This window comes from Pan paniscus, chromosome 6, assembly GCF_029289425.2.
Source record: "Pan paniscus chromosome 6, NHGRI_mPanPan1-v2.0_pri, whole genome shotgun sequence".
Taxonomy (NCBI): Eukaryota; Metazoa; Chordata; class Mammalia; order Primates; family Hominidae; genus Pan; species Pan paniscus.
The window spans coordinates 99,797,220-99,819,196 of NC_073255.2; the positions used below are offsets into that span (position 1 = coordinate 99,797,220).

General features: G+C 32.8%; 1 protein-coding gene across 4 annotated transcripts in view; it reads right to left on the bottom strand.

The window, feature by feature from the left end:
* Window positions 1–1,312: 1,312 nt before the first annotated feature.
* Window positions 1,313–21,977, bottom strand: part of CACNA2D1 (calcium voltage-gated channel auxiliary subunit alpha2delta 1) — a 497,098-nt gene continuing 476,433 nt past the window's right edge. For all 4 annotated transcript variants that reach the window (XM_008976325.4, XM_008976323.4, XM_008976324.4 and 1 more), the window contains 8 exons: window positions 20,527–20,598; window positions 19,140–19,292; window positions 18,989–19,041; window positions 17,365–17,420; window positions 16,815–16,944; window positions 14,652–14,761; window positions 14,207–14,289; window positions 1,313–5,383 (listed from right to left, as the gene is read on the bottom strand). In XM_008976325.4, the coding sequence (XP_008974573.1) occupies window positions 5,267–5,383; window positions 14,207–14,289; window positions 14,652–14,761; window positions 16,815–16,944; window positions 17,365–17,420; window positions 18,989–19,041; window positions 19,140–19,292; window positions 20,527–20,598 (774 nt within the window). In that variant the 3' untranslated portion in view covers window positions 1,313–5,266. The remainder of the gene's footprint in view (window positions 5,384–14,206; window positions 14,290–14,651; window positions 14,762–16,814; window positions 16,945–17,364; window positions 17,421–18,988; window positions 19,042–19,139; window positions 19,293–20,526; window positions 20,599–21,977) is intronic.

Consider the following 21,977-nt stretch of genomic DNA (forward strand, 5'->3'; position numbering starts at 1 on the left):
TTGAATATAACACCAAGGAGAAAAGACTACCAATATATGTCTGTGGATGTACAAATAAATAATTCTAGGTTTATAAATCTAGGAAGTAATAGGGTTAATAGGCAGGGGTGGATGTTTGATTGTTCAGTTTGTTTTAGATAGAGGTGTTCCAAATGACTTTAGACCAGAGGGAAAGAAGCCTGCTGAGAAGGGGGACGGAATATGCTTGAGAAAGGAGAACTGATGAAGCAAGGTCCCAAGAGAAGAGGCAGGAGTGGGATCAAAATGATTGATAGAGGAAATGAAGGTCTCTGGGGAAAGAAAATTGAAGAGATAAATTGGTATAGAATGAATCCAGATGTTCAAAAAACAAATGTAATCTACGTTACACTTTCGTGTAGTTTTTTTTTTCTTTCCTGTTAAAATGTCTTTATCAGACATACATAGGGGTCAGATTTTCCAGTAATCACCATCACGGGTACCCACATACTACATTCCACCCATACGTAGGTATTTTTCAAATTCTCCAGAGGAAAAAAAGATGAGTAGGCCTACGTTATACTAGATTCCATATAACATCAGGCTCATCAGTTTATCACGTGAGCATAGGAAGTCAGGTTGTAAGCTGGTATAAGTGTAAAAGGAATCTAATAGGGCTTTTAGGGAAAATTCTTTATACTTCATTGTCTCAGCTGCTGTTCAAATGTTAGATGCATAGAAGATAAGCACATTTCAGATACTCTAACTTGTTTCTTTTAACCTACTTTTCTGAGGTCTTTAAAGAAACACGGAAACATTACTTTTGCCTAGGGAACTTTTTTTATAAAAGAAGTCCAAAGTCTGATGAAGTACATTCCTAAATGCCTTGATTGATGGAGAAGGCATGTTAGAAGGCTAGACTTACTTAAGTAAAGGCATTGCGAGTGAATTGACAGTCGTCCCTCTGTGCGTGGGGGGGATTAGTTTCAGGATGCCCACGTGTATCAAAATATCAATGCATACTCAAGTCAAGTCTGGAAACTGGCCCCGCAGAATCTGAGTATAGAGAAAGTAGGCACCTGGTATATGTGGGTTTTCCATCTTGCAAATACTGTATTTTCAATCTGCATTTGGTTGAAAAAAATCCACATATAAGTATATCCATGCGGTTCAAACATATGTTGTTCAAGGATTGACTGTATTTGTGTGAGTTGAGGTTTTTAATTGTAAAAGCACTATTTAATCCCAACTTTTATTTCCACAATCCAGAATTCTCTCTTAAAATTACTTATGACAGAGCCATCTGTCTCTTCCAACTGCATCTTTTAAAAAGCAGAAAACCCAAACCGCGTGGTGACTTTAAATGATAAACTTTTATTCTGAATATACTGTTTTTGCACAAGATTTAACACAACATTTTCTGGGATTATAAATATTTTATAACAGTATTATACAAATTTTTACAAAATGTTTTTATCAGGCTAGGTAATTTTCACAAAAGTGTCAAGAGAACAAAATAAAGGGGAGAAAAGATCTATTGTTCACAAAAGCCAGTTGGCCTTTTGCATGGATGCACACCATTTTAATAAAAGTATTCCTAAAAGCATGATCCGACACTCATACAACACAACAAAAAAGACAGACAGCTTTACTAGGTCACATTATAAACTCAACTGGCATCTACACAAGACAGTATCCCATTAGTTTCAGTGGAATTTGAGATAACGGTGTGAACTAGAAATAAGGTAGATGAAGAGTTGTCTAATTCTTCAAAAATCTGGAATTTTTTTCAACACTCAAAACATTATATTGGTTTGCTCTTTACAGAAATGTACTGTGAATATTGACATTCTGCTATGGGAAACAATACAAGTTTAGATGAAAAAATATTTAAAATTTTGGGCAAGTGAAATAGTCATTTCATTCTATTCTTTAAAAAAAGTAACAACATCCATTTTGTTTCACTAGGTCAGACTATACCATTAAACATTTGAACGTCTAACATGATCAATGGAATAGATTCAGAGTTTTAAATGAAGACAAAATCTTAAGCTTTGTTGGTCACAGACAAAGATTTAAATGAGATTTAAAATACAAGACAGCATCAAATAAGCAAGTAACACTTGGGTTGCAAAGGTCACTTAAAAGGGATACTGCCTATTTGAACCCGATAAGGCCAGTTTTAAAGTTAATAAAAGGAATATTATAGGAAAACTTACAAATGGCAGGAACACTGTTTTTTTTTTTTTCCAAGTTAAGCAGTAACACCTCAAGCATTAGAAACATGAAAAAAGATCATACTAAAATCTTATAGGCCCAGGACCTAAAAATCTCTTCAATCTAACTTGCTAACTATGTCATGTTAAAAACCTGTTACAAATATGGACCACGGTTGGTGTTTGGCAGTAATGCTGGTTGTTTAAATGAGGAAAATAAAAAGAAATCATTAATGCAAAATTCTTTCCTGTTACTCAACACCATTGCCAAGCTCACTTGAACTCTGTTTTAGTGACTAACTACACTAAGCCACATGAGTATAACAAAAATTAGTTAAAGCAGTGTATAAACTTTTTTATTGATCTGTTGTACTGTTCAGTTGTTGGAAATCAATATTAATAACAGGCTATAATTTAAGTTCTTGTCAACATAACTCAGAAAAATACTAAATGTAATATAATAATTTGATGGGATGAGTGTTACTGTCTTAAAAAATATGCTAAAAGCATGAAGACTAGTATTAGTCATGGGAACAACTTTTATTCAGCTTGTTCTTACCCAATTTGTAATTGCATTTGTGGTTGTCATAATATATAACTTTATAGCAGAAAATAAAGGTTTATAGCAAAACTCATGCATATAAATATATTTTGATGGCAACAGAAATTAAATAGGATCCTGCCAAGAGATGCCAAGTTTAACCGCGATTAATACAATAACAATGTAATTGATGAAAACATATACTCGACATTAGCCATGAAAATATATTTAATAGATTTTGAACATAATTTTAAGGTAGTTTGTTGTATGCTGGAAGCAATTCAATTGTTTTAATGTGCATTGTTTATATACACAAACTAACAATTTTATATTTTGATACCCCCTTCCCAACACTATCATGATTTAAGATAGTCTAGCAAAAATTGAACAATAACTTTTAAATATTTAACAAACAACATGATTTAAACATTGTTACTAGAGTGAGAAGTTTTTTTCCCCACATATATTTTAAATCACTTTGGTGTTTTCTAAAATGTCAATACCAGTTATGAATGACACTACAAAATCACAACAATGCATTAGAAATGGTAACTGATGTCAACTCTTAGAACAATAGTTGGCAAAGTGATTCCATTTCCCCCCCCCCTTTTTATTGAAAAAAAAAATCTTAAATAAAGAAATGTACACAAATGGTACCTAAGGTATATTGGTGGTGGGAGGGAATTACAAATGTATGCAAAGCTAAAAACAAAACAAATATTATCTTTTAAGCTACGTTAAATTATTGGTTATATCTTTGATATGTGGAGCATATGAAAGCATGCTGGATAATGTTAATAACTTTGACTTAAAAAGGATATGTAACAAAATTTCCAGCATATACACATGCCAGTAATTGGCATGTTCCAAAAAAAGAAAAACTGCATTTTATCATAAAAAATATCTGCATACGTTCAGCCTTCAGTAAAATTATTAACTATTCTTAGAATTACACATTCATAGTTTTTACCTTTTCTTCAAATACTGTTTGCTCCAGAAAATAATTTTTAAAAGCATAAATAATCTGCTACCATATTAGTCTATAATGAAATATCTGATTTACTACACTAACCATTTTCACCAATGAGGCTGTATAAAAAACAACTTTTATTATTCACAATCAAGTATTCATGTGCATACATAGAGATTCAAGGTTTCCTATTTGTTCAGATTATTGTAAAACCCTTATCAACTTGCATGGAAATTTTGGCCAAACGATCATACCATTTAAAATGGAAGGGCAAAAGCAGCAGTAGCAGGAACTTTTGGATTGTATGTGCTACTATTGAAACGAACAAAGAGGAAACCTAGGATGAATCTTCATTGAGAACATATATGTACTTTTCAAAAAATAAATGTGTCAAATCTGATTTATGTACTTAAAATATCTGTACATAGGTTATCAGGCGAAAGCACGAATCTGTATAAAATTCATTAATTCTCATTTCACCATTTATCTAACCCCAATCATTCAGCATTTACATTGCACAGTATATTCAGAGTAGTTTAACAACATTTTAAAGATGACTTAAGTGCATTTACACTGCAAGGTTCAGATTCTTACATAACAATATCACTCAGTTAACTTTTCAATGACTACACTCTACAGTAAGAGAAAAAACAACTGAAAAGTTAAAATAGCAGCAGCATCATGCAAAATACCCTTGGTAAACCAAAGTTCATTTATCACAAGAAAAACATTTCCCCCTCCCCCCTGACAAGCTTTTCTTAGAGCATTTTTAAATATCTGGCTAGCACTACATAACTGTACTGTGAACAAAAGGAACATTACATCAAAGCATTTATTAAGGGCTTGCTTACATTTATGAGGAAATATGTCACATATTCTAATTTCTCCCTCAAGCACCTTTAGTTTAATGATTTCTTAGTTACTATTTTCAAACCATCAATTCATTACCCCATCAAAATTGAATTGGTCATCAATTGTGTTTTATTTTTGGCAAAGAAGCCGTTCTTCATAAGGCATTTTATTCATGGCAAATTTTTCATAGAAAATTAGCCATTATTTATATTTCAACAATTTAGACCAATGTTAATTCTCTCTTTCTCTATATATTTCAATAATTGCTACTTAAAGCAGGAATTAACTTTTAACAGAAGAATAAGTGAAGGCAAAAATAATTTCTTTCCCCTTAGAGATTTTCTTAGTAAAATTGCAGCAAGTCAAAATTCCAGGTCAATATCAAGACATTTCTTATGGTTCATAAACAATTGTATGGGGAACCCTTTCACATGTAATCACCAACAATGCAACAACAAACTCCCAAATTTTCCAATAGAGGACACGTATAGGATTTTGCTTTGATGTTACACATAGATGATGCAGCATTCACACACGTTTAAGGATCTGACACCCTGACATGCAGCCAGTGGGTGCCTTAGGAGTCTGCGCCTTAGTGTTATGCCATGGTACAGGCCCAGCTAATGTTTGCCTGATTTTATAGCTGACCCTACGTTACTGTAATTGAGGGCAGGGCTCATGTTTTGGCAGGGTCTGGAGTTTAACTATGCAGATTTGGTTTTTAGAAGGTCATAACAGGCGGTGTGTGCTGCCAGATACCAGCCAAAGTAGTAGAAACTGGATTCCAATGATATACCACAGGGAGGGATTTAATCCAGAAACACCACCACAGTCAGTATAATCCTCCTGTTGTTAAAAAAAAAAAGAACAGAAAAAGAAAAATCTAAAAATCTTGAAAAATATTTAGTAACACATCTTTCAGAGTAATCCATATTTAGTTCACTTTCTGAACTTACCTTATAAAACTGCTTTAATTGAAATCCAAATAAATTACTTTCTCCTAGATTTTATCATTGAGGAATTTCCCTAGCATCATTTGACAAATGCTTTAAATTTTTAGTTGTAGCTTTTGATGATTATGAAAGAAAATAATAAATGCTGTTTGAATAATATACTAATTTTAAAGAAAAAACTTTCACAGTATCAAAAATCCTATATATTTATAAATGCAAGAAATAAATGTAAAATTTAATAGTAGGTTTTATAATTCCCAAGAATTATGATTTTAGCAACTATGCTCCATATGGTAAAGTTGGGGACTGGTAAAATAAATACATTTCCATTTCCCATACTTCTTATACAATTTATAAGGCTCAACATAGAGTGCAATCATAGCATCTGGACCTTCATCAAGAATTAAAGTAAAATGGGAATAATGTATTTGAACCATTGTTTATGTTGGTTCAAATACATTATTTGGACACATATAGGATTTTGCTTTGCAAATATATATCCAAAATAAAGAGCTAAGCTAGGAAGAGATTTGTCTTGAGACAACCAAGAAATATTAGAATGAATATACTCACATTAACTCCCCAGTCTAGTGGTAGCTCATTTAGTTCCCTCTTAATGCAAAAGTAAAGTATTATTCATCTTTTATTCCTAGGTTCTATATTTGATAACATTTTCCACATCCTTTAATTCCTTTTAACATAGTGAATTTCATTTTTAAAAACCTCCTTATTTTTAAATTTTATTCCAATAGATTTTGGGGAACAGGTGGTTTTGGTTACATGGATAATTCTTTAGTGGTGATTTCTGAGATTTTGGTGCACCTGTCACCCAAACAGTGTACAATGCACCGAATGTATGTAGTATTTTATCCCTTACCCCCATTCCTCCCAAGTCCCCAAAGCCCATTATATCATTCTTATGCCTCTGCATCCTTATAGCTTAGCTCCCACTTAGAAGTTAGAACATACAATATTTGGTTTTCCATTCATGAGTTACTTCCCTTAGAAAAATGGTCTCCAACTCCATCTAGGTTGCTGCAAATGCCATTATTTCATTCCTTTTTATGGGTGAGTTGTATTCCATGCTGTATATATACCACATTTTCTTTAATCATTGGTTGATGGACATTTAGGTTGGTTCCACATTTTTGCACTTTTGAATTGTGCTGCTATAAACATGCATGTGCAAGTGTCTTTTTCATAAAATGACTTCTTTTCCTCAGGGTAGACACACAGCAGTGGGACTACTGGATCAAATGGTAGTTCTACTTTTCATTCTTTAAGGAATCACCATACTGTTTTCCATAGTGGTTGTATTAGTTTACATTCCCACCAGCAGTGTACAAAGTGGTTTTTTTTTTTTTTTTTTTACATCCATTATTTTTTTTATTATGGCCATTAGTGCAGGAGTAAGGTGGTATCACATTGTGGTTTTAACATGCATTTCCCTGATAATTAGTGATGTTGAGCAATTTTTCATATGTTTTGGCCATTTGTATATCATTTTTTGAGAACTGTCTATTCATGTTTTTTGCCCACTTTCTGATGGGATTATTTGAAAGACCATATATTTCAACATCTTTAAAGAATCTGCTAATCCAAGGTAGATGTTCTAAGAATCAAAATAATAGGTCAAACAATTTTTTTTCAGGATAATTTTACAAAGATTCTAAGCTCCCAAAGAATAAGAACTTTGGCTCTTTTTGTTCACCAGGATTTAATACAGTGCTGCCACATAGTAAATAAAATTATTTCTTTAATTGTATTTTAAGGCAGCAGAACTATTTTGTTAAGAAGAAAGAAAGCTGGGAGAAAAGAATCTATGAAAAAATTTTGGTTTCAATCAATTTACATCCCAAATCTAAATAGAATCATAAAATAATCAATTCTTAGTCTTCATCCTATTTGACCTTTCAGAAGCATTTGACAAATATATGACATTGTCTCCTTGAAATACGTTCTCATGTACCTTTGGCTAATGTACTCTTCTGGTTTTTCTTGAAACTTCTGTCTCTCTCCTTGGCTTGACCTCCTTTCTTTCATGCTCTCTAAAATGTTAGACTTTTCCAGGTGTTACTTCTCTCTCCTTTCTTCTTCTTCCTTTACACTTTGTTCCTAGATGATCTAATCCCCAGTCCTATGGCTTTAATTTTATCTGTTTCCTAATAACTCACTCTTTTGTATGTTCAATCCTGTATTCTCCTCTGGTCTGTGTATTCATTGATCTCTACCTTTCTCCTCTTGTATGTCTCATAGGGATTTCAAACTTGACTTGCCCCTAATATAATTCTTCTGGTATCAGTAAATAGCATGGCATGATCTTGACCTCCCTGGGCTCAGGTGATCCTCCCACCTCAGCCTCCCAAGTAGCTGGGACTATAGGTGTGCACCACCACACCTGTCTAATTTTTTATATTTTTTGCAGAGTGGGGGTTTCAGCTGGGAATCCATCCTCTAACTCTAGCTTCAAAATACATCCCCAAACTTACTGCTTGTCACTACTGCAGGTCCAAGTCACCATTACTTCTTGCTTCCACTTTTGCAAAAGCTGTCTCACTTGTCCCATGGCTTCTACTCTGCCCTTTTATAAACGCTTCTCCAAAAAGCAGTCTTCTTAACACCATACATTCTTTCACTCCCTGCTTGACATTTCTCATCATTCTCAGAGCAAAATCTACATTCTTTATTGAGGTCTACAAAGCCTTATGAGGTCTGGAGCCTGGCTGTCTCATCTTCCCACCTTCTCCTCTCCCGCCTACTCACTCTGCTTCAATAACACTGGCTTTCTCTGCAACAGGCCAAGCTGTTTACTGCCTTTGCGTTTGTTCTTTTTGTTCAGATGCTTTTCTCTCCAGGTAGGGTAAACAGATAAAAAACAGGGTACCAGTAACAACTGAATATCAGATTAAAAAAAAACAAATACTTTATATAAATGTATTTCATACACAGAAGAGTGGCTAGATACATAGCAACGATTTGATAAATGAAGAGTAGGTACTCAATAAAGCAGCACACATGGACTGGTTAGAAACACTATGAGGTATTAACTTAAAGAAATTATTGTCACTTAACCAGGAGTACTCCCCAGTTATGATTAAGTGTTAATTTGAATAAAAATTACCACACAAGACCCGTTTGTGTATTAATAACATATTTTGTCATCTTTATACTCTACAAATGTGTTATGGAAAGAAAAATATTCTCTTTGGCCCTTATTTCACTGTTTTTATTTTTATATATAATTTTTGTTTAATTTCCTCTGTGTGATGATGAGATATGTCTGTTTCTATTTGGGAGGTGGTAGTTTAGATAAGTTATTTGGGCTCCCTGTGGTGTGCATGTCAATTCACACTGAAAAATGTGCCTTTTAAGTTTCCTGATCATGTCTTCCCAAGCATTTTGCATGGTGCAAGTCCATGTAATGTATTTCATAGAATCATTTCAAGTCTTATTATGGCATACATTCTACACAAATGCACTGATGTGGGAGGAACTCAGCATTATTTCTGTCCTATAGAGACTGAAATCCCACTGACACCATGACCAGATATAATAAATCGGTCTGATTTTTAAATGATTATTTAAGTAGAAAATAAGAGATTGGTACTTTCAGTTTAGAACATTAAAATGGAAAAAGAATGCAGTGCCAATATTATATATATATTTATTTTAAAATATGATAAAACTAATTTTATTAGACTTCCTTATAGGGGAACCTCTCTTAAAAGACTGTGTTATTAAAGATATCAACTAAGAATTCTTTATTCCTTTCTCATTACTCTTTAAAAAATCTAAACCATAGTAAAATTCATATGGTTTTTGCCCCAAAGTTTTCTTTATACAGCATGCGTTACCAGTGGCTAAAATCTTTTGAAGTTACTGTTGCTAAACTCTTACTCTGCCTTTCTTTCCCCATTCAGAACCTGGGACAACTAATTGCATACAGTACAAGCTTAATAATTTTTAATTTATTAAATTTAGAAGTACATGTTTCAAAAGAAAATGTTCTGGTCATTTGGCTAAAAGGTTTTTGATCTTTTTTTCTGAATTATAGCCATCATTTAATTTCCTTCAAAATGCAAATCACTGGTGAAGACAGCCATCAAATCATGGACTAACTTTTGAATTCAGGTAAGTCTGTACTAAAGTTACCACCAGCAACTTTGAAGAAAATCTGTATTTAAAATTTTTTAGGCATGTAGATACTGCATAATAATAGGAATAATGCCCCTAGCAAATAATTTGTTCTCCTACATGTCACCTTAACACTCTTACACATTAACTCGTGAGATAGGTAGGTAGTATATTTATTCAACTCTTTAAATGTAGACAGATTATGTACCCAATAATATGCTTTATAAATTGGGTTTGCATAAAATAATAAATTTCTCAATGGACAGAATTGGCTTGCTTTACTTCTTTGATTAATAAATGTTAGCTTTTTGAGTCTTCATAAACTTGTTATCAAAAAGACTTGTTTAAACACTTGAGTTCTGATGAAGTCCTCATGGTATGGAGCTTCATAACTGTTTTTGTATAATCTATATCCTTCTGGACTCTACAGGGTATAAGGGCCCCTTGGTAGGCTTTGGAGATTACACTACCATTCTACCTTGCTTGTGAGCAGAACCTAATCCAACAGAAATTGCTAGTTTTAGCCAGACTACATTGGAGCATAGACCATAACCTTTATGGTCCTTAATGTGGGAAGCAACTGCCAACTAACATTTCAGTATTTTTTGTAATGATTTTTTTCAACTTAATTGTTTCAGAGAAAATAATACTTCCTTTGATATCATTATATCAACATTCAAATAGCACTAGGTGGATTCACTGTTCTATACTGATAACTGTGTTTTTAAATACTGAAAGCATATCTTGTTAATGTAAAATATACATCATTGATATTATATATTCCTTTGATACAATAATATAAAGGAATCTCAAGTGTTTTCTTTTTGGAGATCAGAAGGATATAGATTATACTTCTACAATTTAGATTATACTTCTACAATTATGAAGCTCCATACCATGAGGACTTCATCAAAACTCAAGCAAATGAAAAAGCTAACATTTATTAATCAAAGAAGTAAAGCAAGTCAATAATTGTCCATTGAGAAATTTATTATTTTATGCAAACACAATTTATAAAGCATATTATCTGGTACATAAACATCCTAGTTGAGTCCATGGTGATATATAATTATTGCCATGATAGATTTATAATTATGGTTCAAGGAAAGTACCATAATAGGAAAATGTTATTTTGGTGGTGGTGGGGGGGGGGGTGGTCTTAGGTTAAAAAGATTTTAAAGTCACTAAAAGACTTTAAAGTCACTGTTGCTATATATATATATATATATAGAGAGAGAGAGAGAGAGAGCTCTATATAGAGCTCTATATAGAGCTCTATATAGAGCTCTCTCTATATATATATAGAGAGAGAGCTCTATATAGAGCTCTCTCTCTCTCTCTCTCTATATATATATATATATATATATTGGAAATGGAGTCTAGCTCTGTGGTCTAGGCTGGAGTGCAGTGGCACGATTTCAGCTTACTGCAACTTCCACCTCCTAGGCTCAAGCAATTCTCCTGCCTCAGCCTCTGGCGTAGCTGGGACCACCATGCCCAGCTAATTTTTGTATTTTAGTAGAGATGGGGTTTCACCAGGTTGCCCAGGCTGGTCTCGAACTCCTGACCTCAGGTGATGCACCCACCTCAGCCTCCCAAAGTGCTGGGATTATAGGCTTGAACCACTGCACCCAGCCGTTGCTATAAGTTTTTAACAGAAAGGTAAAAAGAGAGCTGGCCTACTCAAGAGCAATACTTATATATTTTTTAGTGTAACTGATAACCTATAAATCTTATCTAAAAATTCTATGATTGACAGAAGTAAGCTTTTGAATCAAAAGGGAAAATAAGGACAATTATAGAAATATAATTTTATTACACTTTTCTTGTGTAATGGTTGACTACCTATGAACTTCTTTAAGGAATCAATAATAATTCAAATAATTGCCTATATATCAATTTTTAAAATGTGTATATGAAGATATTAAGGCAACGTTTCCTTACTTTGGAGTCCTTTGCCATGAAAACCATTCTTTTATTATGCCAGAAGACTTGTGGTTATTTTCTGAGACTCCCTCTGCTATTCTACTCCCCACCCTCTATCACCCCTGCCTGTGAATTCACTCCATTCATAGTAATGGCCACATCTCCATCTAGTGGCTTCCTAATCAATGACTACCTGGAAACCAATGACACAAAAGTGTGTGCTCTAGTAACACAATCATGATGATTCCAGAGCATTAGAAAAGAAATTGCAAAACAGTAAATGAAGAACTAAATGCAAATCCAAGACCCAAAACATCTCTTTAGTAGTATTGAATAGAGAACTCAGAAATTTCTTAAAAGATTAATTAATAATTTTGGGCTAGATAATGTATATTAAATAAAATGAACTTAGAAACTAGAAGCACTTATTCTAAAATATTTCAATAAGAATATTTTGGGAGTAAAAATCTAAAAAGTTATTTAAGTCAGATTTATTTTAAAAAGTAGAAAAATCTGAAAGGAATTGAAAGAGTGCATTAAATTTGTGTTAGCATCTTTTGTAAATAAATTGAGATAACCACCTCTAAAAATTGTCATTAGGTAGTTCTCATAAAATACCATGAAGCCTGTATATCTGTCTCTGCAATGACAATTTTTACACAAAAACTTTATGAAAAATGATTTTTACATAAATATTGAATATGTTTCATTTAGGATTAGAAATGTACATGCCATTTGAAATCAGCTATTTACAAAACAACAACATTGGTCCTGAGATTTTAATAACCTGGTTTCAGGAACATTAATATCGCAGATTTAGGAATATGGGTGATTTTCTAAAATTTCAAGCCAAAAACAAAAACTAAGAAAAATTAGAGAAAGTGACTGACCATCCACACCACATGAAAACTTGCAGTAAAATGAAGATAGGAGCTGACATCATGGTACAGGCATGACTCGTTGTGCACTTAAGTTGATCCTATTAATAACGGGCAAAGTAGCAAGTATAGGAAAAGGAAAGAAAACACAGAAAAGAAGACATACAAGATGAGATTTCATGCAATTTGCTGGCAGTTAACGTGAGTCTCCATCCAGAGCAGATTCACAGTGACCATTGCAAATAAGCATTACCAAAATAACTCCACTGCTAAAGAAACACAAGATATTATTAGCACACCAAGCTACTGAGCAACAGTTGTACTTTCACACACAACCCATTTATAGGAGCTTCAATTGCTGAACATTTTTGTCTTGGTCAAATCTTTTTAATGGCTTGATCATAAGATATAGCCTCCTAGAATAATATTTTGGGCAATAGGGTTTTAAGTCATTTTTCAAATTCATCTGAATTTAATATTCCTAGTGTCAAAAAACTGGTGACAAATAGTTGATGAGCGAAGTTTCTCTAATGAGTGACATGACCCTTGGCCCTTCATAAAACATTCTTTGGGAAATAATTTTACATGGGCAACCTGCTGAAGTTGCAGTAGACAGAATAACAGGAGTCCGCCTATCTGGACTTAATATATCTTAAAAAAAAAACACAAAACCCTTAGTTGCAATGTTGAATTACTCTCCCTAGCAAGGATCAATAATCCCTCACAGAGATAACTGGGATTGACTGGCTAATACATCTTTCATTTTTAGTCCCCATTACTGATTTTATTACTTCTTTGCGCTATTTTTAATTTATATTATCTAATTGCATAATATTATCTGTGAAAATGTTTTGTCCTTTCTGGGACAAATGCAGCTATGTATTTGAGTAGGTAAACTAAATAACTCAAATAATTTATGAGATAATGCTTTACAAGTTTGGATATTCATTGGTGTGTGCACACACTGAAGAATCAGAATTGGGAAGTATTGTATTTAAAATTAGTTAAAAAGAGGTAGACAGAGATTTTTATGTAGACTTCATCTTTGAGAATAGATTAATATTTCTTAAGAATTTTAAAAGCATAAAGCTAATGTAGTACATACTGATGACGTATTACCTACCTTGTATATAATCAATACACAGTAAATCAGAATAGTATTTATTAGAGAAAGATAGCTGAACTATAGGAAAAGTAGTAAGCCATCTTTAAGTGACATATATTAAATATGATTTGTAATATTTTATCAAACCCTATGTAATTGACCTGGTCTAATTTCAAACACTAGAAAAAGAAATTAGTACAATTAAAGGAAATAATAGAAGTCTAATATGTGATAGCATCAGAAACCATCCAAAAGAAACTAGAACTCTATAATAATAAGACAATGGCTGTATAACAGGTTTTTCAATTCACTGAAGACAAATATAACTAACAAAAATATAATAAAATTAACTTTTATATCTTCAGGATTGGAATATAAATGGAGGCAACAAATATACCATAATTAACATTTACTATGAGTTAAATTGACTGGAATTGTGTTTGAAAGCACAATTTCTGTGGGAAGGACATATAAAAGAAGCAACTGTCAAGTTTATGCTAACCATGAAAACTACTGAAATGAAAAAAATCTACCAGCAAGTATGTCATGTTAATGAGAAAAACTATGGTTAAGACATTATGTTTGAGTTAAAATTGCAATTTGTATCCTTGAATTCTTGCGGACAGTGACCATTAATTTATAGTATTTTAATCCAGTAGAAGTGTGATCTTACCAAGACATTGTTATCAAAGCAGACATCAGGCCCTTTTCGGTATCTGGGTTGCTTAACCATGTCACAAGGATTTGGACCGTCAGCTAAAAGAGACTTGTTAAGGAATCTCATGTTAGTTTTTTTCACATGATTAAAAATAAATACAATGCAATGTATTTCCCAAAACATGTAAGAGAGATAACTTATACATCATTACTCTCATCCAACACAATTCAAGTACATAGGGATTTAAAGAACTAAATTGTGAATTATCCTTTTCTGGGGCATGTGTAGCATAATTATTCTTGACATTCCAACCAAATTTTGAGTGAGGAATCGATTCTGCCTTTGCGAGGTGATCAGAGCAGTCTAATAGTTTTCTCTTTATGAATATAAACAATGTGACAAGATTCAAAATGCATTAAGATGGTTTTCCTTTCCAGATAGCTCTGATGTCAAAGGATACAAGTCTGCTCCGCTTGTATGAGCAGTCGTGTGTCACATGGACATGTCCCTTTGCTCTCAACCATTATGAATATTAAGTTGGTGTTCATAAGCTTTTCTCCATGAAAGATTCTGCAAAATAAATATGGTATCATAGAAAATAAGTATCTTTTCCAAAATAAATGGAAATCTTTCAAAGATTCTTACATATTAAAATGAAAGACAAAATATGACATCTGAAACATAAACCATTCCCAGCACAATGGGAGTATGATTTTAGAAGAAAAAAATGCTTCATTTATTAGCATGAACGTATTACCTATGTCAAATAAATAAAAAAATTGCAATATATGTTTTATGTGTGACCATTTTAAAGTATTAATCCTCACTGCAAAATAAGCACAATTTAGTTGTTGATGTACATAGAAAAAAGTTTTTCTTTACACATACAAAGAATTGTGATGCTTATGCCAAAGTTGCCTTATTTTACAGATAACACAACAGGGAATACAAAAATGTCTAGGCATCTTGCCCAACCTAAGGGCAGAGAAAAGTCCGGAACAGTGCTATTAAGCAAACTTTCTGTGAAGATGGAAAAGTTGTTCGCACTGTCCAATATGGTAAATACTAGCCACTCGAGGGTATTGGGCACTTAAAATGTGACAAGTGTGACTGAGGCACAAAATTTTAATTCTAATTAATTTAACTGTAATTGAAATTTCAATAGCCACCTATAGGTGGTAACTACTGCACTGGGCAACACAGACATGGACAGAATCAAGGGTTTTGAATTCCATCCCCTGTTTTGTCCACACCTTAAGCTGCTCTTACTTTAGTAACCAACATAAAAAATGTAAATATATCACTAAAAAAGTAATTTCTTTATCATTATACATTTTGCAGAAAAGTGGGATTTTCTTTTTGCCCTGTTAAGCTTTGATTTCCACAAAGCAAATCAAAAGGAAAGTATGATTCAATTTAACATCTTGGTTATACTGACCTTCTTCACTTTACAATTTAACTTACTTCTTTAAGCACACCAATTGCTCTTGCTGGATGTCAATTAATAAAAGGCCAATGACTGTGAAACTCTGATGTATCCAATAAACATGCCACAATCCCATTTCCTGAAGTCCATAGCCTGATATGCTAATCTCCTCTAAACAAGACAGTCTGCTTTTTTTCTGAGTTCATGCTTGACTCTTCCTTCCCTTTCCTCTCCTCTTTATATACTCTACCTCCTCCTTGGAGATAGAGGTCTGCTAAAGAAAGTCATAAAACATACTGACCACGTCTCCTAAAAATTCATGATAGGTTGCTTAGCCACTCTTGCAAAAATTTTTTTTTTTAACTATTCTGGCACTTTCATAATCTCAGATTACCTCACCTCCTCCTATTTCTTCTTCCGCTATGGTAACATTTCTTCTAGAAGTAACATTTCTTCTAGAATAATCTTCCCTCCACCTCTAAAAACAAAGTGTCTCTACTCTGTGCTTTGTAAGCTGTGACTTGCTGCTCTCCTCCTCTCAGGAATCCTGTGGCATTAATTATTACTTTCCCCTCAAAATCCCCATCTTTCCTTTCTCCTCTACCCTCATTACAACAAAATTAAATTCTCTATCTCTTTTTAAAAGATATTTTATGGATACTGACTAACATTAACCATGACCTAAAAAAACTGTATTTTTCCCAGTTCCTTCAAATTCAAATAAAGATAACATTCAGTTCTTCAAGTCAGAGAAGACTAGAAGTAAAAACAAAACAAGACTTTTTGTTTTTGTAAATCTGTTTAGTTACTATATAGAAAAATAAATAATATGTGGCTTAGAATTATTTAAATTACTAATATATTTAATAACTTTATATTAGAAATTTTTAATATGGGTTATTTTAGGAAAAAAAGTTAAAATATAATCAAATTTCTCTATGTTCTGCCTAAAGAGAAAGGAATTATCTTGATCATGTAATTATTATAGTTGAAGAAATAACAGCTTATCAAAGTTAGAATTTTAAAAATTACAAATTTTAAAAGCCTATAGAGAAACTAAAGATTGCTGACATTTTCAGCTTAAAACAATTACTCACATCTCTGACTCCAACACAATTTTCAGTTTTTTCTGTAATGATTATAACAGTATATACAATTTCTTAATGAAATAGGACTACTCCTGAAATAATAAATTACCTGGAACAGTTTCCACAGTCTAATACACCACTGAATGATTTACTGTCGTTATCGAAGAAATACTGGGTTTGTTCAGTAATGCAGCTCTGCTTGGACAGGGAGGCCGTGAAGTCATCATCCTCCATCTCAACTTGGGTAGGGGGGGGGACGGTGTAAAAACAAAGAACACCATTAGGAAGGGCCTCTGTAGTCACTCCCCTCGAGTCTTCACTTCTCACAGAGCAAAATAAACGTATAAGACCAGGACCCCTCGACTGGCTTGTTTACTGCTGTGTAATATCGTGGCAGCCCGTAATAGATGCCTGATAAATATCAATAGAATAAATGAATTCAAATACAAGATGGTTATGAGATCAGGCCAGTGTGACCTAGGTAATTTCTAAAACATTAGGAAAGGTTGGACAAAAAGTTTCTAGCTCTAAAATTATGAGATGGGTGACCTGTTTTCTCTTTCTCACACAAATATTCTCTGAATTTGTTGAACTTCAAGCACATCCCAAAAGAAAATTTTTATTGTTATGGCAATGACAAGGTCTGAGCATTTACATACCTGCCTCAAGGAGTCGTGGAAAGGTCAAACTCAAGAGAAACTGCTGTAGAATAGACCTGAATTTTTCAAATAAAAAAAAAAATAAACATCTAGGGAAAAAATGTGTTTTTACATGTACCCATACACATAAATACTGTTTCCCTTTATCTTTTTGGGAAAGAAAGTCTTGGAGTGTTTTTATTTAAGTATTTTTAAAATTATATAACACATTGTAACCTTTTTGTAATGTGTAAAAGAAGTCATGAAATCAGAAGTGTTCAGATCTTGTTCAGGATCAAGTGGGACACGATGTGTGAAGAAACCTAACAGGCAATGTTATCAAGCAGAAGAGTTCACTCTAAGAGGGAGAATGTCTGTTTCAGCGCGTAGGTTTTCACATTCATTACGTCTCCTTATTTTAGTTTTTAAAACCATTTGTTTTTTGGGTTCCCCCCGCCCCCAACAAAGAAACAATGCTGTTTATACCATGGGTTTGAATTTGTTAACTATTTACTTTGTAATATAGAATATATTTGTAAATATGTAATGTAACTTTCATGAAACAAAATATACATATTATATAGAGAGATACAGCACATTTCAGTTTTACAGTAACTGACAACTGAGCCAAATTTCTAGAACTGAATTTAGTTTAAAAAAAAGTGGGGGTGGGAGGGGATATAGGATAAAGACAAGTATTTCAGGGTCATGATGAAATTTTAAAAGCCTACTGAAATTAATATATAAAATCACATCAGAAAATACCATTTTTCAGAATAAAACAGAATTTTCTAAATCTTTTAAAAACTCTCAAAATTTTAAAATCTTTTTTGCTGCTTTAATGATATAGTCACTTAATTTTAGCTGGGCAAACCTCAACATCAAATGAATATTGTACATTAATCTACATGGAATAGGGCTAACAATACAGTGTGATGATACAAAAAAAAAAAAGATTAGAAGGGAGAGAGGGAGGAGGGAGATCATGGATTCCAGACGTAACAGGAGGTTTAGTTACAACTAAACAATGAGAAATGTGATCTTCCAGACCTTCCACAGTGCCACAATTGACCATTTAAATGTCTTATTTTCATAGGTTGTAGGGTCTACAGGTGAGGGTTGGGGGAGGTTTAGAAGGTAGCATCAGTGAAAAGAAATAATTAGATCCATTTCAGCAACCTGATGCCCCTAAAACGGTACTAGTCCTTGTATCAATAGTAAAGAGGTAGAAGGTTGCCATCATGCCATGAATTTGATACATGTAGACATCCAACTGGGATATTAAAGACAAATTGTAACTTCTTACAGATCAATACACCTAAAAGAAATTAGTGTAATGTTTTTATAAATATTTAATACAAATGAAAAGAGTTTCAATAGATATGTAGAGGAAAGAAGACTCTAAAGAGGCTGAAGTTTACATCCGCATAACATTGTTTTCATATGAGAAACTGAATAATGGTAACTTTATAGTGTTCACTTAGGAGAAACTATAAATATTACCAATAGGTGATGTAAAGAATGAAAAAAACTTAACTCCCTTAATAAAAATTTGAATATCCCCTAAATCCATATTTTCATCACATGCTTTTTTATTTTACAACTTCTTTCTTTCATTACCAATAAAACTAAAATTTTGACTTACCAGGCAGCAGCAGTGGCCCACCAGCCAATTTGTAATATGTCTGCTATTGATGGCTATAAAATAAAATAATAAGGTCATTTCAGTAGTGTACTTGATACTGAGGACACTTGAGTACCCCCTGAGAATTGATTAGACCGTGGATATTACTGACCACATATGCTGAGCGATGTCCTGCTCCTTGTTTTGGTGCAGCACCGGGCTCACATACTGACTGATAATCATAAGATTTGTTAAAAGCATAAACTGATATATTAACCAGGTGTCTCATCAAGCTGGGATCAATCTCTCCAAAAAATCTTCCAATCTGGTGAAGAAAAAAATCATAAAGCAACGTGCACTTAAAATGTAAGCCAAAAATGAACACGGGAATCACCACTACAGTGAAAAGAAATAATACAAAGAAACTGAACTACAACTGAGGAGCTTAAAAACAAAAGCAAATGAGAAACGTGTATATGACACTGTGAACAAACTAAAATGAGAGTAAGTGTTCTCATTACTCAGTGGGGCTGTGTGATATTTTATTTGTGGAAAGAATGGACACACATTACTAAGCATTAAATCACAATCAAATGCTTCCCAGATGAATAAAACAGGGGTGGGGAATGGAGAGGTGTAAGTCGAAGGGTACAAAGAAGCAGCTATGTAGAATGCATAAGCCTAGAGATTCAACATACAACAGAGGACTGTAGTTAATAATACTGTGTTGTCTACCAGAAATTTGATGAGAGTAGATTTTAAGTCTTCTTACCATACCGCAAAAAAGGTTAACAACCTGAGATGATGGATATGTTAATTGGCTTGACGTAGTAATCACTTAACTATGCAAATCAAAACATTTTTTTGTACACCTTAAACATATACAGTAAAAAAAAGATCAAATGCCCCCCTGGGGAATGGAAAAGTGGCATGTATGAGAGAGCAGGCTGGCCTAGAAAAATAACTTGTAGGGACTGTGATGAACTGGAACAAGTCCCATCTAAAGGGGCAATCATGTGTTAATCAGCTCCACCCCATAAATACTGTCATCCAGAAAAAAAACAAAAAGAGCCCAGGGTTGAGATATTTTGCTTTGTTTTTTCAAAAAAAAAGAAGCCAGGAATGCAGATTCAGAAGTGAAATTAGTTGGCATCTAATTCAAATTTGTTAAAAATAGCCTATGTGCTGCTCATTTGCAGGTTTGAGACTAGAAATCACATCAGTTTTAACAAGCTATACATTAAATTAGATATCATCAACTGACAAATTTTGAAGTGAAAATTTTCTAAATATCTGAAAGGTTAAAAGTTCATGTCATACTAAAATGCTTAACTGTATGTTTTAATGATACCAGTACTAGAATGTAAAATCAAATAACATAAAAAGTAGACTTAGCATGCATTTCTTAATGGTTTACATAACATTAAGCATTTTACAAATTATTTTATGACAGAAATAAAACAACTCATCGATTTCTAAAACACTGAAAGAGGTTTTGTAATGTTGATCCGGGAAACACACTTTGGAAAGCCTAATTCCCTCTTATTTGAGGTACATACCTGATTAGTATAATCATCATGATTTGCCATCAGAAGAAACCCACCATCATCCAGAATCACACAATCCATTACCTATCAAAATAAAGTGAACAGTTAACACATTTTTAGAAAGGTTAGGAGGCTGCATTGTCTTTACCCCATTATATACATGATTAGAGCAATAAAAATAGAAATTTTTAAATGCCTATCTTCTCTTGAACATATATGTTCATTAAATTCTGGTGAAATAAAGGCATGCATAGATTTATATCAAACCATCAGGCTTGATAATCTAACACCAACCATCCACTTGAGACTGTCAATTCAGTCTGAACAAATCAGAAGAGCAAATTAGAAATAATCTTTTTACCATTTCCGGGTCATCTAAATGATCCAGAAAACTGGATAGAGAAAATTATTTAATAATGAGTAACTGATTTAAACACATACTTAGGATTTTGACAAAAAGATATTTAAAAAAAATATCATTTTAGTTATCCTGTTTCACAGACTTAAAACACATCAGTACTATAAGACTATTTATAATTATTTCATATTTTAGATTAAAAATATGTAGTTGGATAATTGGAGATTTAAAAGCAAAATGCAAAACAAAAAATGTCCATGGTTAAGAAAATACTTACTTCACCCTGAAACACAGGATAAATTCCCACCTAGTTTAAATCATGTTTTAATGTATGAAAATCAATATAATAATTTGTATTGAATAAAAATCACAAATAAAAACATTGTTTTCAAAGTTGAGGATGTAATGCATTGCATTTTCCTAATGTGGAAGCAGTTTATTACTAAAATATTTGCTCTTAAAACAGCTACTGCATAGTCTATGTGAAATAGATAAGTTACAAAAATCATTAAAATTATTGGCTCATAATTTCACAGGAGTAGGAGTGATAAAGACGATATGAACCCCCTGCTTCCCTTGGAGATATACAGACACACAAAAGAGGACTGGAAGAAAATATTGTTTCATCATTGTTATTCAATTTTTAGAATTATTTATCTAGTATCATTCTTAGAGCATCTTCAACTTTTGAACAAAGTTCACATTTCCTTTTTCAATTTCTCAAACAGAAGTGAAAGTAATACAAGACACCTTAAAACTCAATCCATGTAACTATAACTTTATAATAAACTGTAATACTTCCAGGTTTAGTTAAAACATTTTTCCTATAACTATATAATACAGTGTGAACAAATTTAGAGAAAGTGTGATAGGTGAGAGAAAACTGCATTGATAACCAATAGGGTTGCTTTGGTTAGAAACTTCCTATCCAGAAATAGAGCTAAAGATAAATATGTACAAAAGAATGTAACACAGTTGAGACCAAAGAGAACCATCATATTGACATGAATATTTTTTTACCTTCCAAGGATATATACATATTTTTAAAAATTCAAGCATTTCACACTCAAAATCAAAAGCATATAAATTCAAATGAATATATTAT